This window comes from Vigna radiata, chromosome 4 (assembly GCF_000741045.1).
Source record: "Vigna radiata var. radiata cultivar VC1973A chromosome 4, Vradiata_ver6, whole genome shotgun sequence".
Taxonomy (NCBI): Eukaryota; Viridiplantae; Streptophyta; class Magnoliopsida; order Fabales; family Fabaceae; genus Vigna; species Vigna radiata.
This window is the reverse complement of record NC_028354.1, coordinates 5,648,319-5,664,742: the sequence shown is the minus strand read 5'-3', so window position 1 is coordinate 5,664,742 and position 16,424 is coordinate 5,648,319. Positions and strand designations below refer to the sequence as shown.

Here is a 16,424-nt window from a genome sequence, read left to right as displayed (position 1 = left end):
GTTTATTTCTCTTACATATTTCAACTTAAATATTAGTTAATTTTTTTTAAATAAGTTAAAATAATTATATCATTTAATTTTTAAAATTTGAAAACTAAAATATATGAGAATTTAAAATAAAATAAAAATTAATTTCGTATCTAAATTGAAGATTAAAAATATATTTAACGTTTTTAAATATGTTAAAATAATTTTTTTTATTCAAAACTAACTACTTATTTTATTGAGATTGGACATGTAGTTTTATATAGTTTAACAAAACCAATGTTGAATTTGGATAGGAAAAAAAAAAGAAGAATTTTGAAGTATCCTAAATAATTTTCTTCTGATTACTCCAGCAGTAGTGTAGAAAAAATTAAGTCAAAGATGCAAATCACATTTTTGTCAAATGTTTGAATTTTGAAGTGTTTCCTCCCATAATTACTCTTTCTCACGTGATTTGTTCAATTAAGTCTGATTTTGGACACACCGATACCTAATACGTGATTTTGGACACACGTGATTTTTTTTAATCAGAAAATCCAACATAATACGATCAAACATTTTTAAATGTTCACTACTTTTAATATTTTTATATATACCATATCAAAAAAACACTTCACTAACATTTTAATATGTTAAAGTAATATAATTTTTAAATTATATATAACTTCTTAAGATTGATATTAAAAGTTGTTAAAATAATATTTTTTTAAAATTAATGTAAAAAAAAGTATGTGATTGTTATTTTTTTAAATATTTAGTTATTTTTAAATAAAAAAAATTGTTTAAGTATTATTTTGTTAAATAAATAAATACTGTTTTATCAAAGAGTAAAATTACATTAGTAAAGAAGTTATGTATGTAAGTTATTTCTTTTCGAGATTTGTTTTTATTTAAAATACAGAACATCAGTGTTTCGTTAAAAAGAAATACTTTCACACACTTAAATTTTTATATTCAATTAATACTATTTTTACTCCTTATTTTTTTTTCTTAAAAAATTATAAAATTTTATATTTTTAAGATCATTTTATCCTTATATTTTATATCAAATAAACGTAAAAGTGTATCATAGTATTATTGCTTTTAAAAAAATAAAAAAATCAAAATATGATTTTGTTAGTTATTCTAAAATAAATTAACTGTCTTGATACATCCCTTTGATAAAGTACAAAAGGTTTGGTAAATTTTAATATTTATCTGAAAAACATATATTACTGTTTTGGACCACTGGTCTCTTTTACGCATTGTTTGTTTATGCATTGTTCGAACTAAAATTACAAATATAGAAAAGTTTAGGTATATTAGAATAAAGATAAATTATGCGTTAATCAGCAGACTTTGATCAAAACATATTCAATTAACATAATTATCATTAACTTAGCTGCTTTTCTAAAATATTATTCAGATACTAAATTAATATTCTTTTATTAATAAAGTTTAAGATTATCTTCTCACTATTCTTTAATACAAAACACATATGTATTGGTCCTTAATTTCAGCAAATTACAAAATGCAGTGGGACAGAATTCAATAAAAGGTACATAAAAGGTTTAAGGAAAGAACAGCAAACATTAACATAAGAATGTACTAGGTTGTAACTTGATGATCTTTGTTTCACCGCAGGGTTGACAGTTATCTATTCTGCGGTTGTTCTTGTAGGCTGCATAAGCAACTATGTAAATAAGGAAAAGGAAAAGTAAGACAAGGATATTGATAACAGAGACCCTTCTCCAAGTTTTCTTGAGTGTAGCCAGCACACCAGCTTTGCATGAGTCACAGTCGTAGCACAGCACGCTTTGGTCATTGCTCCAATTTCTGCAATCTGTCTTGTTGCTTCCCACAACTCCTTCTGAGCTCCACACTGTCTCGTTCTCATATCTGTAACCACATTCTGTCGGGGGCTTGCAACATCCAGACTTCAATCAAACACAAACCTAAACTTTTTTAATTTGAAATCGTCTAATCAGATACGTGTGCAATGTCAAAATAGTGTGAAAAAATAATATTAAAATATCATTTTTCCACAAAATATTAAGTTCTAATTCTTATAAAATCGGTTTATAAGATAAAATAAATTTATATCTATTTTATAAATTGATTTTATATATAGTCAATGCATAATTTTGAATATATTCGTTCAATGCAAAATTTTGAATAATAAATAAAAGTAAATTTGGTAAAAAGAAAATTAAATAATAGAATGATTAATATCCCAAAAAAATTGGCGTGACTTTGTCTACCAATTAAAGCAAGAGAATGGTGAGATGATATGGTAGGAAATTTGTCAATTCATTATAAAAGCTGGAAAATTTTGTGAGGAAGACTGCCAACAACTATATAGTGATGTTGTTGAGCCATCATAAACTCACTTTTGTCAGCATTAAATCGTATACTAAAATAATATTTAAGATTTTCTTAGTTTTTTTTAACGAGATTATTATTGTAATAATGATACGTTGTTGCAAAAGAATATTTTGCATAGTTAATATTTTTATTAACAGTCAAAATTTTAAGTGCGGCAAGAGTCAAATTATTTATTATTTAATATTTTTTATTAATTTTATCTTTTTTTAACTCTATAAATAGAAAATTCTTACTTTATTCTAAAACACATCTAAAATCATTCCTTTTTCTTTCTTTTCCTTTTCAAAAATTATTCTCGGATATAAACTCTATTAGAATTTCTTGCTAGTTTTGTGATCTTTCAATACTTTCGAGAAATTCTTGTTGTATTCTGAAAAACTTGTACAATACACCGTGGATAAATCGGACAGTGATCTACACACCTCAGAAAATTGCGATTTGAGTTTTGTAAGCATTTTTTACTACAATTGTCACATACTTTTACCTTCGTTTAATATAAAATATAACAATAAAATAATTATAAAATATAAAATTTTGTATTTTTTTAAAAAAAAGAAAATAAAAAATAAATGTTAAATAAATGTAAAAAGTTTATATGTCAAATATATTTTTCTTTTTCCTCGTTCAAAATAATATTGTTTTCCTCTCTTCCAACTTGTACGTGTCCTTTTTATGATTTACTATGTAAGAGTATTTCTATCCAGACAAAACTATTTATTTTAAAATGATTTTTAACAAATTTCTGAGAGCAAAAACTAATTGACTCTAACAATCGAAAATACACATATTCGATTATTATATTCTTAAGAAAAAAGTGTTGTCTTTTAGAAAAGACAGTTATAAAAGCAATTTTAGAAATTCGAAGGTGGCCCACGGCCCAAGAGCCCAACTCAAACAAGACACAGGCTTCATTTTCCAGTTGAGATCAAATGTTACATGCTTCAAAATTTTAAATGTTTTTTTATTCCATTACTTAAATGGAGAAAAATTAATAATTTTTAGGTATTGTTTAACAATTAAAATTTAATCTACATTTTAATATTCTGAAATATTAAAGTAAAAAACTAATTTTAACTAATAAATAGCATTGACTAAAGAAAATAGAAAAAAAAAATCTTCTAAATTTCATATTTCTTAAATCCGCTGAATCTAAGAGTCTGATCAAGTTCAAACGTCAAATGAATTGGAATTTTAATTTAACATGTTGTAGAAGGTGGTTAATGATAATATAGACTGGTTCAAAGTATATACGAAAAAATAATCTTTATTTAAGGTGTTTTTATGCGGTATTTAAAAATATCGGTAAATGACACAATTTAATTAATCTTCCGAAGTGACGCCCAATATGACTTAATCTTTAATCATGTTGTCCAAATTGAGATAGTTTTTTATTTAACCATTTTAATTTTTTATATTTACATTCATTAAAATAGCATACCTAGAAATGAAGGCAAATTATTTTTTTATTGTTCACAAAATATATATTTTGTAAATAGAAAAAAAAAACTTTAAGAGATTGAAATAGACTCAAATACCCTTTTTATTTAGAGTTTTCAAAATAAGTTAAAAATCAACTTGATCTATTAAGGATTTAAGTTGCTCTTTCAAACACTAAATTTTTTTTAACTTGCTCTTTCAAACACCAAAAATGTGTTAAACAGTGTAAACAATCCAAATGTTATAATGAAACATGTTTGAAACAGCAAATAAAATTAAAAAAATTTGGTAAAAAGGACTGAAACCAGAGTTTTATAAAGTTGAAGAACTAAATTGAACCTTAGTTTGAAAGAGAGACTAAATCAAAATCACCCAAAACTATAGAAACTAAAAACATATTTAACCCAAAAAATAAATATCTTAAATACTCTCACTTCTTTAAATGTATTTGTATTATATTATATTTTTAGGAGTTTAGATTAAAATTGTACTTTAACCTCGTTTTAATTAAATTTTATATAAATTTCAATTAGAAAAAAATTATACTTTATTTTATCGAAAAAAATTTATAATTAAATAAATCAATAATAAGATGATTGAATTCAAATTTAGTTAATCAAGTTAATCGAGTTGAATTAATTCCTTGAGTAATTATTTCGTGAACCATTTTCACACGTCTACTTAATTTGAATTATAGCTTTATAAACAAAAATAATAAAAAATAAATAAACTACGTTAATATGTTCGAAAATGAAGAAGAAGAAACCTGAATAGGAGAAAGATTTCTTAAGTAGAAGGTTTCAGCAGATTCAGGCACTCCATTAATGGTTCTCCCAAGTTTCCGACAAAGCTTAGATTCCTTAACACAAGAGCTAACTTTTGTCCAGTATTCGTCACTTTCCACGCGTTCCTTCAACCAACCCTCGTAATCCTCCAGGTAATACTCCAAGTAAGCGCGCTTCTCTGTCTCCCTCCCCGAACCCTTATCCGTTACAGCATATGCAAAGATGATGAATCCGAGGAACACCAGCATTATGAGGATCATGGCCACCAGGTAGAGCCTCATCAGCAACAGGTTTCGGTAACAGGCACCGGTTAAACCGGCCAAGGAAGTCACCATGATGCTCACTGCTATGATGATCAACGGCAACAGAAGAAACTTCAGGCATTCTGTGCCGTTGGATCTGGTGGCCAGCCATATCCCACCTCCCAGAACTGGAACTGACAACACCAGAGTAATGAAGTTTAGTAAACCTATCAAGTTGTTGCTTCTTCTCATATTTCACCTTTTTTTTTTCTTCTCTAATTTTCTTCACTTTTTTTATGCGTCTCTTCCACTTATATATGTTTCATGTTCTCATGTATAGTTATTAACAACCACAAACATTTCTTAATTACTCCTTGACCTGTAATTATAATGGTAAACGGCTTCTTAATTTTTTTTTCACGATATTATATACATTGACTCGATATACATCTAGTGAAATATTTATTTAATGAAACATATGCTATTTTAAATCTTAAATTCATAACAGGAAAAAATATATTCACTCTTTTATTCGTTGCTCGTTAAATACCATTTAGAGTGGCAAACAGAATATTGAAATCCTTGTACATTTATTTATCTTTCACTTTTTCCTTCCTAATATATCCATCTATCTATAAATAAACAAATATATATATATATATATATATATGGGGTTTGTTAATACGCGTACGTTTTAACAATGTGTATCGGATTATAGTAAACAAAAATACCCTTATTAATTATGGATTCTAAGTTTTAAGGTCAAGGATATTTAAATAATTTTCATTCTCAAAAAACTAAAAAAAAAAAAAACCTCAAACCCTTACTCACCTCCCTCATTCCTCTTAACACTTTCTCTTTCATCTCTCTCACTCCAACATTTTCTCTGTCATCTCTATTGTTGTCAGAAACCCTTGCCTAACCCTAATCCGCCCTAATCCGCCTTCCTCACTTATCCAATTTGTTTCTCTCTCGTCTCCATACTCTCCCTCAGCCACACACAACAACCCGTGACATCGTAATTTGTTGCTCTTACTCTGTTCGTTCATTTGGAGGATGTGTTATACATTTTCCCTTCTTCTTATTATTAAATTTCATTTTTAAATTAAATGATGTAAATAAAACCTTCATAAATCAATTAAATTTTCATACATTATTTACACATCTACACCACATTTCATTATATTTTTAAAGAACAAAATATTTCCCTCTATTGTACTTTTCCATTTACACAAAGGGTTTCTTTTTCCTTTCTCTATTGGTATGCGATACATGATGTAAGATTACAACCTAGAATTGAAAGAATTGTACTCCTAGGGATCCTAGGGAGCTCTTCTATACTTATTTCTTTAATTTCTTTATGTCCCCTTTTTATCACTCAATCAACTTTTGCAGACGTTTAGAATAAACTTTAACCACTGTGCAAGATAAAAAACAGTAAAATCATTTTTTANCTTTGAGATTTGGAAAGAGTAACATAAAGTGACAAAGTTTATATTCATTTTACACACATTAATAAATATAAAATGATTATAAAAGAGTAAACTTTTCCAATTTTTAAAAAATATCTATGATTCAAATTACCATCACCATCTTCCATTGGGTTGAGATAAGAGAAAAAATGTTGGAGTGATGACAGAGAAAATGTTGAGATGAGAGAGAAAATGTCTCTGATGACAAAGGGTTTCATGATAGAGAAAATATTGAAGTGAGAGAGATGACAAAGAAAATGTTGGAGTGAGAGATGAAAGAGAAAGGGTTGAGAAGGGTTTCTTTTTTTTTTTTTTTTAGTTTTGAAAATGAAAATTATTTAAATATCCTTCACCTTAAAACTTAGAATCCATGATAATTGAAGGTATTTTTGTCTACTATAATTCGGTACACATTGTTAAAACGTACCAACTGAAAAACAGGTGTCCGCGTGTTAACAAACTCCACACATATATATATATATATATATATATATATATATATATATATATATATATATATATATATATATTGTGTATTTACTATAGAAAAAAATAAATAAAAGCTCCTTCCAGTAGGTATATACTTGTAAACGATGGACAAATTCAAATGAAAGTGATCATTTTGTAGTATTTATAATTCGACAGTATGACTAACAAATAAAAAAATGAATAGTAATTGATTGCAATTATTAATTACAACAGTAAGAGAATGTGTATTATTATAAAATACTGATATTTGTAGAACAGTTTTATATTATTATTTAATTATAGATTATTGATATAATAGTATGATTAAGAGACAATAAATATATATTTTCCACACGATAGTTCGTGTTCAATTGAAAATATAAAATGATTTTGCATAAACTTATATTTTAGTATGAAGTAGACCTTTTCCTCCAAAATATCTCCACAAAATTCAATAAAACATATATTTAAGGTTTAATTTCGTTTTTTTATTGTTTTAGACGCGTAAATGTGTAATTTTAATTTCTCAAGTTTTAACTATATTAGTTAAGTTTTTTAAATATGAAAAGTATAAAATTTTAATTATAAAGGATATAAATAATAAAATTGAGATATTTGAGAGACTCTATTAACATAAATAAAATATAAAAAATTAAATTGTACAGTTATATATTTTGGTTGGAACATTCTTTTTACGAAGTCAATTGACAAAAACCTCGTAACAACTAATAGTTGACAGAATTTTATTTGACTTGTTAAATAACAACAAGCAGCTTATTTAATTTATAAATTACCAATAATGAAACTTTGACTCGTTATAGTGTCAACCGTTTGTGTTTGAATAAACTCAACTTCCATTTTCAGTGACGACATTGTTTTACTCTCTTTTTTTTTTATCATTTACAAAAGAATTATTGAAAGATTAGAAGATTCAAAAAAACAAATATGAAAAGGGATTTGACAAAAGAATTATTGAAATTACAAAATATCCCATAAATAATAACTTGTTTGAAAATGCCACAATATAGTTAGTATCCTTGTACAATTTTGTGAGTTATTTTAAGAATTTTACTTTTTTCACCCCCACAATTTTTGTGTGTCTGATTTTCTAAATAACCACTTTTTCCTCCAAGAACAAGTTTTTTCAGAATTTCTGAAACATAATTTTCGAAAGAAAATTTCTGGAATAAAATTTCTAAAATATATTAAATGCATTATGAAATAAATGTTTTGGAATAAAAATTTCGGAATAAACTTTTTAAAACACATCTTATATATTTGAGAACGAGTTTTTTTACATACTCCTATACCTCAAAAACACAAAATGTATTTTGAAAAGTGAATTTAGAACAAGTGTTTTTTTAAAAAAATAATACTTTAACACACATAAAATATTTATATTTATTTGATACTAATTTTTCATATATTTTATTCTATTTTTTTAAATACAAAAATTAATTTTTTTAACTACTTTACTTATATGTTAAATAAATATAAAGATATGTCATTCTATAATATTTTTTTATAATACAATGATAATAAAAACGATGATAATAATACCAATAATAACGATCTGATAGAATGATAAAAATATAAGAATATTTTCCTTTGATTGTGAGCAAGAAATAATAAACGTGATTTAATCAATCCATTTATAAAATTAAAATTATATATATATATATATATATATATATATATATATATATATTACAATATAGTCATTTTTAATACTATATTAAAGACACCCGCACCAATATGTTTGTATAGGCTTGTAAAAACAATAATAACTTTTTAACAATTTTTTTATAATGGTTTACGTAGTAGTTAGTTCGTGATTAGTCCATTTTAAATATACAAATTAATAAAATAGTGATATATAATTTATTGTGAAAAAATTGTTAACATATCATGATTCATAACGAAAGAAACGATGATATTATGACATACTTTTACATTTATTTTGACACAAAATATAAAAGTAAAATAGTTATAAAAATGTAAAATTTTATTTTTTTTAAGAATGAAGAGAATAAAAAGTATAAAAAGATGATATCACATGAATGTAAAAAATATTAAGTATTTTAGAAAATAATATTATATTTATTATCAAATTATTTACAAAAATATTTTAACAGTCCAATATACTTATAAGGAGAGAGATCGAATTCCTTAATTTATAGTCAAGAAACTTAGTACAATAAAAGAAATTTGTAGAGAAAATGAGAAAGTACTGTTGAAAGCAATTAACCTTGTGAAAGGACAAATATATATGTGTTACGTTGTGTTATAGTCTAAAGACTATTCTTTCCCCCTCTCACACCCATTCACGTTTCTCTTCTTCACCTTAACACTGCTCCTTCTTGTTGCTAACAACAAACACAAAAAAACCAGTGCCAGATTCATTCGCTCACTCAACAGAAATTCATTCGTTCAGTTAATATGTTCACAGGTTCTCACTCGCGGTATGAATCTGTCACCCAACTTGTTATGTCGGTTTCTTCTTCTGCATTGTCCTTTTTCTATTCAGGAAAACCCATGAAAGTTCTGAGAGTGTTTATTATTATAGTTATATTCATATAACTGCATAATCATTATCTTGCTAATTGCTTCTTGTTCAGGTTAATGGCCACTGTAACTCACCCCAGAAAACAAGATCTCATCCTTCATCAGTGTGATTTATTACGTTCCTTATAACTCAGGTTCTAAGTTGTTCATCATCTCCTACTCCCTGTTCTTATTAGGAATGTGAAATATTTTTCTTTAATTTCTGGAAAAAATAAAAAGTAGTTGATGATGTTTATGCGTTTCTTTTTTGACCCCTTTTTTTCACTTTAGACTGCTACACAATTTATTTAATTTGAAAGTTACGCTAATATTAAAAGTGGCATTGACGCGGTTCTCTGTTTCAAAGTTTAGGAGTTTCAAGGTTTCGTTGCTTTATGATTTAGCACATAATTTTCGAATTTGAGTACATATTGTGTTTTGAACAGTACAATAGATAGTGAAATCTTGTTTCTTTTCATTTTGAAATGTGAGATTGTAGTGTTAAAAGAGTTGGATTGGTTCCACCATGTTATTTTTTGTGCTTCTTTCTTTGTTAGTTAATTCAGTGCTCGTTTCTTCTTTTTCGGTATGCTTAATAAATAGAACTTCCTTCACTTCCATTTTTAATTTCAAAAGATGAATCTTCCATTACCTATTTTTGTTGCCAATTCTTTCTCGTTTATTATCAAGATTTGATTCCTTTGTTCTAAATAAACGAAAGTCCTTTTCATGAAGTGATTTTTCCCCTTTTCCTACTTTGGTGTCTCCGTGTTCAAAGCTCGTTGTCCACCAAGCACACATATCAAATTGTTATGAGAAACCCTCATCTATATTATCATCATGTCTATCTTTTGTATTTACGATTATGTTCATGTCTATTTCCTTCCTCATTGAAAATATTATGGGGAAATGTCAATGTGTAAGTCATTGGATGGCCACTGTGAATGCCCTTCTTTCACGGCTAAATGGAAGTTAATAATATTTTTTTTATTGCAATTACAAAAAAGCCCACAGCACATGATTGTGATTACTCACATAAATGGGTAAAGTGGGTATCTTAGTCATTTACCAGATGAAGATTTGGACGTGTCTTTAATGGGTTGTCCTATCAGTAGAACGTGCCTCTTAAATATTCTCTGGGATTTTTTGACACAAAGTTCTATTCATTCATATCATCAGCTAATAAAAAGATACTTTTGTCTTTTAGAGCGTGATTACGATATCAAATTACACAGGTAAGACTGGTTTTGTGGGTTATTTTTCTGTAACTAAATGGATGCATAACATGTTTATCCAACAATGCAAAGTGAATTCTACACATTTCACCCTAATATGCCAGTAGCAGTTTTTTAAGGACTTCATCCATACAATTATTTCAAGTGCCAAAACTCTTGTAATTTTCATTTCATCTTTTTACAATGCTGCCCAGAATCTCTGCCCTGATAGTATTTTTTTTAAGTGATGTCTTCAATTTTAGATATACTTTCTTCAGGTACGTCTAAAAGGGAGTAGTAAAGGAGTAACTTTTGGAAATGAAATAAAGTGAAATTTGGTGGATGCAATTGTTGTGCATTTATGGTTTGATATGTGATGATGATTAGGAGTGCATTCATCCTGCATGAACCTATTTATTTTTCCCCAACTTCATTGACCTTCACATTGGATTCCCTCAGTTAATGATATTTCTCTGAACTGTTATAGTCCTTGTGGGTCAGGGAGCATTCAAGTAGCAAGGTCCTAATTATTAACCCCTTTTACTTTCCTGGAACACAAGGCAGTTAAGCCATGCAGCAGACCCCAAAGACAAGGTAAGCTTCAATTTTCTATTCTTAGTTCAAAATTATATTGGAATGTTTAAATGCTATGATAAGGCTAAATCAACGGGTTTGTGCACCTTAAATTATGTTCTCATTTCTCAATTCTCATACTTTCAAATTCAAATGTCAACTACTATATTTGGAACATAATGTGCTCATGGATGTAAAGCTTTAATGCATAAACTGTATATAACTCTGTTCCAATTGACGGGTATAGTTAAAAGTTCACACATGGTTACTAACCTAGCACCACCTCAAGCAAATGTTTTTGATCTATTCACAATTTCTCCTCTTCGATTCAACTTTTAACTCTCCCCACTTTTACAAATTTCCTCGCATAGTTCGTGTCATTTGCATATCGAGCTATTGGCTATGGTGTTGAAATATTCTGCAATCTCGGTAGTAAGAATCTTAAATTTTGATGCTTGTCTTTTTTTTGTTTAATTTTATTCCTTAACATAAAGCACATGTTTCTGACGTTACATATGTTTGTTGGGCTTTTGTCGCTGACAGTTTAATTGTCATTTTTTTCAAAAGACTGATGATTTGTTGATCAAGTGCGTTTTACATAGGCGGCGTTAACTGCGGAATTGAAGATTGGACCCGGGGCTTTTATTCCCAGTTACAATTATAATTATAATCATTAATATTGTGCGCACAAAAGTTTTAGTTTTTCTAAATGGAATTGATTTCGCTGCAACAGTCTCTATTTCAAATGGCTATAATGTTTTATGTATCAACTTTATCGTATTTTCTTGGATGGAGGAAAAAGCATCAGACAGTCCAGTCGCTAATTATCATTGATTGTACGATGGTAAATGTTTGACGATAGATATGTAAATGTTTTAAAGTTCAAATTTGAAATATTTTTACCATGTAAATCAATAATCATAATACGGATGTCAATGCTTGGAGAAAGTTTTAATTTTGAAGTTGAATTAATTAATTAATTATACGGTTAATGACATTTACGTTACTTCTGACAAGACTTGATCATAACTTTAAGCAGTACTACTCACGTATTTATTACTCAATTACTCATTACAGCAAAAGTAAATGTATTTAACTTAGCTACTTGTCTGTTTAAATCTGTCTAATGGTTTGGGTTTAGTAGCATCCACCGTACTCTATGTTCAAACCACATAAAGGAACTCTGTAACGTGTTAGCAACTACCAAGTTCAGATTTTCCTTTGATTTAAAGAAATTGGTTTTGATTTATATGGCAAAGTGTTTATTGCTGGTCTTTATTGCTAGAGTTCAGAGATGCGCGTTTCCACATACCAATGCAACTTTTTGGCTAACATGATAATTCATAACGCTTAGATTTTATGATTTCAGAAGTAGCTCCTCTGAAGTGCCTCAGAAAGTGTCCCCTCGTGGTGGTGGACGCCAACTCAGGCCTGCCACGCTAGATACTGCATCTTCATCAAACCAAGCTCACAAAACTTCAAAGGATCATAGAAGTCCTAAAGTCACTGAGCGCAGATCACCCAGAAGTCCAGCTCCAGAGGTAGGTGACACTTCTTTTGTTTGTGTAACAAAATCAATGTTCTTTTTTATTAGAAAGTGCTTTTGTGAGAAGGTAGAAGGCACGGAAAATCTGTTTTTAGTTTCTTTCTTTATCTTTAATTAAAAATTTAGCTTTATGCTTACTTAAAGCGCTTTTGTTTTTTTGCCTAAATTGTCGGATGTTGTTATGATTATGTTTATATTTTTCAAGCCTTGCTTTTTGGAAAGGCGGTATTAACTGCTGTCTAATTAGTTGAAGGGTTTAATTCTACTAATTTTTATTGATATTCTTGGACAATGTACTGGTATAGCTAATGAGAACGTAATAATGGGGCGTCTAAATGATGTGGGCACTCAATTCCTGTACAAATGCACGTTATCTGTTAGATAAGATATTAAAGTCGTCTTTTTGAAGGATTCTGTTCTCTAGCATCTGATGCATTCAAATAAATTGAGTTGGTAGAATAAGCTACTTCACTGCCATGCAATAACTTGTCATTGGTTCTATATACTATATTTGGTGGCATTGTATATTCAAGCCTTGTGAAAGATTAGGTTGCTTCTGGGTCTCTTTTGTTTGGTTATTTTGTTGGCGTAGGTTTTTCTAATCCTTGTTGTTTTATACAATTCCTCATAAATATAATCTATTGATGTTTTAGAGGAAGCGTCCAAGCAGAATATCTGAATTAGAATCTCAGATTTCTCAACTCAAAGAGGATTTGAAGGTTGTGAGGAACCAGCTCAGTTTGTCTGACTCATCCAAGAAGCAAGCTCAGCAAGATGCAGAAGAGTCCAAGAAACAACTATTTGCCGTATCTGTGGAGCTTGAAGAATCTCAACAGCAACTTCTGAAGTTCTCTGCTACTGAACAGGCTCGTGTTATTGAGCTCCAGAAAACTATAGAAGAGCATGATAAGGCGTGGCAATCGGAACTCAAGGCTGCCCAACAGAAGCTCTCAGACAACACTTCGGCACTGACCTCTGCTATCGATGAAATTCAGCAGCTCAAGGTTCAACTTGAATTGGTAGCTAATTGTGAGAATGCACACACCCAAATTGCAGAATCATCGGACGTGGAATTACTGAACTTGAAGGATAACTTGGCAGAATCACTTTCCCTTGTGGAGAACATGAAAAATCAACTCAGGGATTCTAAAGAGTCAGGTCAGGCACAAGCTTTGGTCAACGAGACTTTGCGACAACTTGAAGCTGCAAAAAGAACTGTTGAGTTCCTAAGAGCTGATGCTGCAAAAGCTGTGCATGGCTACAACTCTGCTGCTTCAGAATTAGACCAATCTAGAACACGTGTGGACACACTTGAGACACTAGTCAGTAAACTTGAGTTTGGCCTCATTAGTAACAAAGGCAACCATTCTTTAAATGTTGCAGATGATGGGAACATGGAGCTGAAAGCTGAGATATCACAAAAGGGTGAGGATCTTAATCACACTGAAGAAGAAATTTATTCTTTGAGGTCTGCCATAGAGACTGATGATGAGACTAAGCACCTGGAAGAACATATTCAGTGTTCAGTGAAGCTCAGGAAAGCCTATGAGTTGATTGAGCAGATAAAATCAGAATCAAGCCAGAGGGAATCCGAGCTAGAGGTAGAATTGAAAAGAAAGAATGCTGATATTGAACATTTGAAGGCTAATCTATTGGATAAGGAAACTGAGTTGCAGGGCATTGTGGAGGAGAATGAGAAGTTGAATTTGCAGCTTCAAAAGAGAAATTCATCCCAAAGAGAGCTTGAACTTAAAAAGGAGCTTCGAAAACTAGATGAATGTGTGGCTGAGTTAAAGGGTGATCTAATGGACAAGGAAACAACATTGCAAAACATATCAGAAGAGAATGAAATGCTGAAGTTGGAGCTCAGTAAGAGGTTTGGACACGGTAGTAAAGTGGGGGAGGAAGTTGCTGCAGAACTTGAGGTTGCTAAGGCTGCCGAACGTGAGGCTGTTATGAAACTTGGTATTTTGATGGAAGATGTAGAAAGGAGCAATCGAAAGGCGGAGAGGGTGGCTGAGCAGCTGGAAGCGTCTCAGGCAGCAAATTCAATAGTAGAAGCTGAACTGAGAAGATTGAAGGTGCAGTCTGATCAATGGAGGAAGGCTGCAGAAGCAGCTGCTGCTATGCTCTCAGCAGGGAACAATGGGAAGTTGACTGAGAGATCAATGTCTTTAGACAACAACTATAACTCTATGATGAATAAGTACTCACCTTTCTGTGAAGAACTTGATGATGATTTTCAGACCAAGAGAAATGGCAACATGCTGAAGAAGATTGGGATCTTGTGGAGGAAACCTCAAAAATAGTCACTGTTTGGTTTATACCACTTTCTAATGTTGTAGTGCAATGTAATCTTATGTTACTGCAATGTTTATGTTATGCAATTTTGTCTGACCACAACCTTTCTCCTTGTTTGGTGAACATGGTCTACTACTTCTGCCTTGTATTCTATTTATTTAGTTAAGCCCTTTTATATGATCTACCATTTCACTATCTAGAAAATCCATGAAATTATATTTTCTTTGTGACTTGGTAGAATCAGGAAGCATTGATTTGATAATCTGTCTCAATGTTTGTTTCTTCTCCATTTCATGGAAATTCTCAATATTTGTACTCTTCAAGACAATTTTTTTTTTTTAATTATGTATGTTGGAATTAAAAAATGTATACTAAAATTCACAAAAATATTTTCCGATTTTTATTCAAGCATAACCTAAGTAGATGAACCTAAAAGCATTCTCTTCTTTTATATAATTTTAAGAGGTAATCAAGCAAGGATGCATAGGTATAGATTAAGATATTCTCAATGTTTCATAGACCCAGGATTCAAAATGAGGGTCTTTGAGCTTTTGTTATGGGCTTTTTCTCTCTCCCCCTCCATAACTTTTAACTGCACCCACCCCATTATTTTTCCAATGGCTATTTTACCCTTTGAAAAAGTGAAATTCAATTTACCTATTTTTTTATTGGATAATGATATTTAGACAACATTTTTTTTACAACATTTGAACATCGTCTACGTGTCATTATGTGATTGGTCCAAAATTACTCCACAATCAATAATAATAATCATAAACACCACTATAGACCAATCATATAATAATACGTAAATGATGTTCAAATATTGTCAAAAAAATATTGTCTAAGTATCATTATCCTTTTTAATCTTCCATAACATTTCTGGTATAGAATATCTGGAACAGAATTTTTGAAATAAGATTTTTACAACAAGCTTTTGAGAACGGATGAAATGCATTGTGAAACATAGAACATTATTTTGGAACGAACTTTTTAAAATATACAAAATACCTTTTTGGAAGGACCTTTTCAGGATTAGCAGTTTATAACAAATTTTATGAAACATATGTAGGGCATTATGGAACAATCAATAAATTTCCTCCGAACACAAAGAAACTTATGTTCCTGTCCTTTTTTGCCTAAGTAACCTAAAAATAAAAAATAACTTTCAAATTTTGAAAAAAGATAAAGAAGAATAGTTTATAAAATTACATAATTCAATTTAGAAGTCATATGGAATCCCAATTATATAATCCATAAATCTTTTTTAAAGGAAAAAAATTATTTCTAAATTACACAATTTCGCTTTTGTTCTATTTCAAATTATAGAGTCTGAAAATATTTTAACTTTAAAAAATGACTTTCAGATTGTACTATTATACTTTTAAGAGAGGACAAAAATGAAATTTTATTCATATGGAAGAAATTTATGGAGTGCAGCACGCAAGTTTATGTAAAGGGGCCGAAGTCCAATTTAAAGTCCACACTTTTCT

General features: G+C 29.4%; 2 protein-coding genes across 4 annotated transcripts; one reads left to right on the top strand and one right to left on the bottom strand.

Moving 5' to 3' along the window:
• Window positions 1–1,556: 1,556 nt before the first annotated feature.
• On the bottom strand, window positions 1,557–5,065 carry LOC106758283 (tetraspanin-3). Its single transcript, XM_014641221.1, has 2 exons — window positions 4,553–5,065; window positions 1,557–1,901 (listed from the first exon to the last, which is right to left on the bottom strand). Exons 1-2 carry the CDS (start codon window positions 5,063–5,065, stop codon window positions 1,557–1,559), a joined length of 858 nt encoding a protein of 285 aa, XP_014496707.1.
• Window positions 5,066–9,034: 3,969 nt separating this feature from the next.
• LOC106759433 (interactor of constitutive active ROPs 3) lies at window positions 9,035–15,243 on the top strand. 3 transcript variants are annotated; one of them, XM_022779677.1, is made up of 5 exons: window positions 9,035–9,215; window positions 9,372–9,452; window positions 11,072–11,105; window positions 12,454–12,625; window positions 13,284–15,243. In XM_022779677.1, exons 3-5 carry the CDS (start codon window positions 11,083–11,085, stop codon window positions 14,937–14,939), a joined length of 1,851 nt encoding a protein of 616 aa, XP_022635398.1. In that variant the 5' UTR covers window positions 9,035–9,215; window positions 9,372–9,452; window positions 11,072–11,082; the 3' UTR covers window positions 14,940–15,243. The 3 variants fall into 3 exon arrangements, with proteins under 3 accessions (XP_022635398.1, XP_014498089.1, XP_014498088.1); XM_014642603.2 differs by having other exon boundaries at window positions 11,013–11,105; window positions 13,284–15,242; XM_014642602.2 differs by having other exon boundaries at window positions 10,999–11,105; window positions 13,284–15,242.
• The last annotated feature ends 1,181 nt before the right edge of the window (window positions 15,244–16,424 follow it).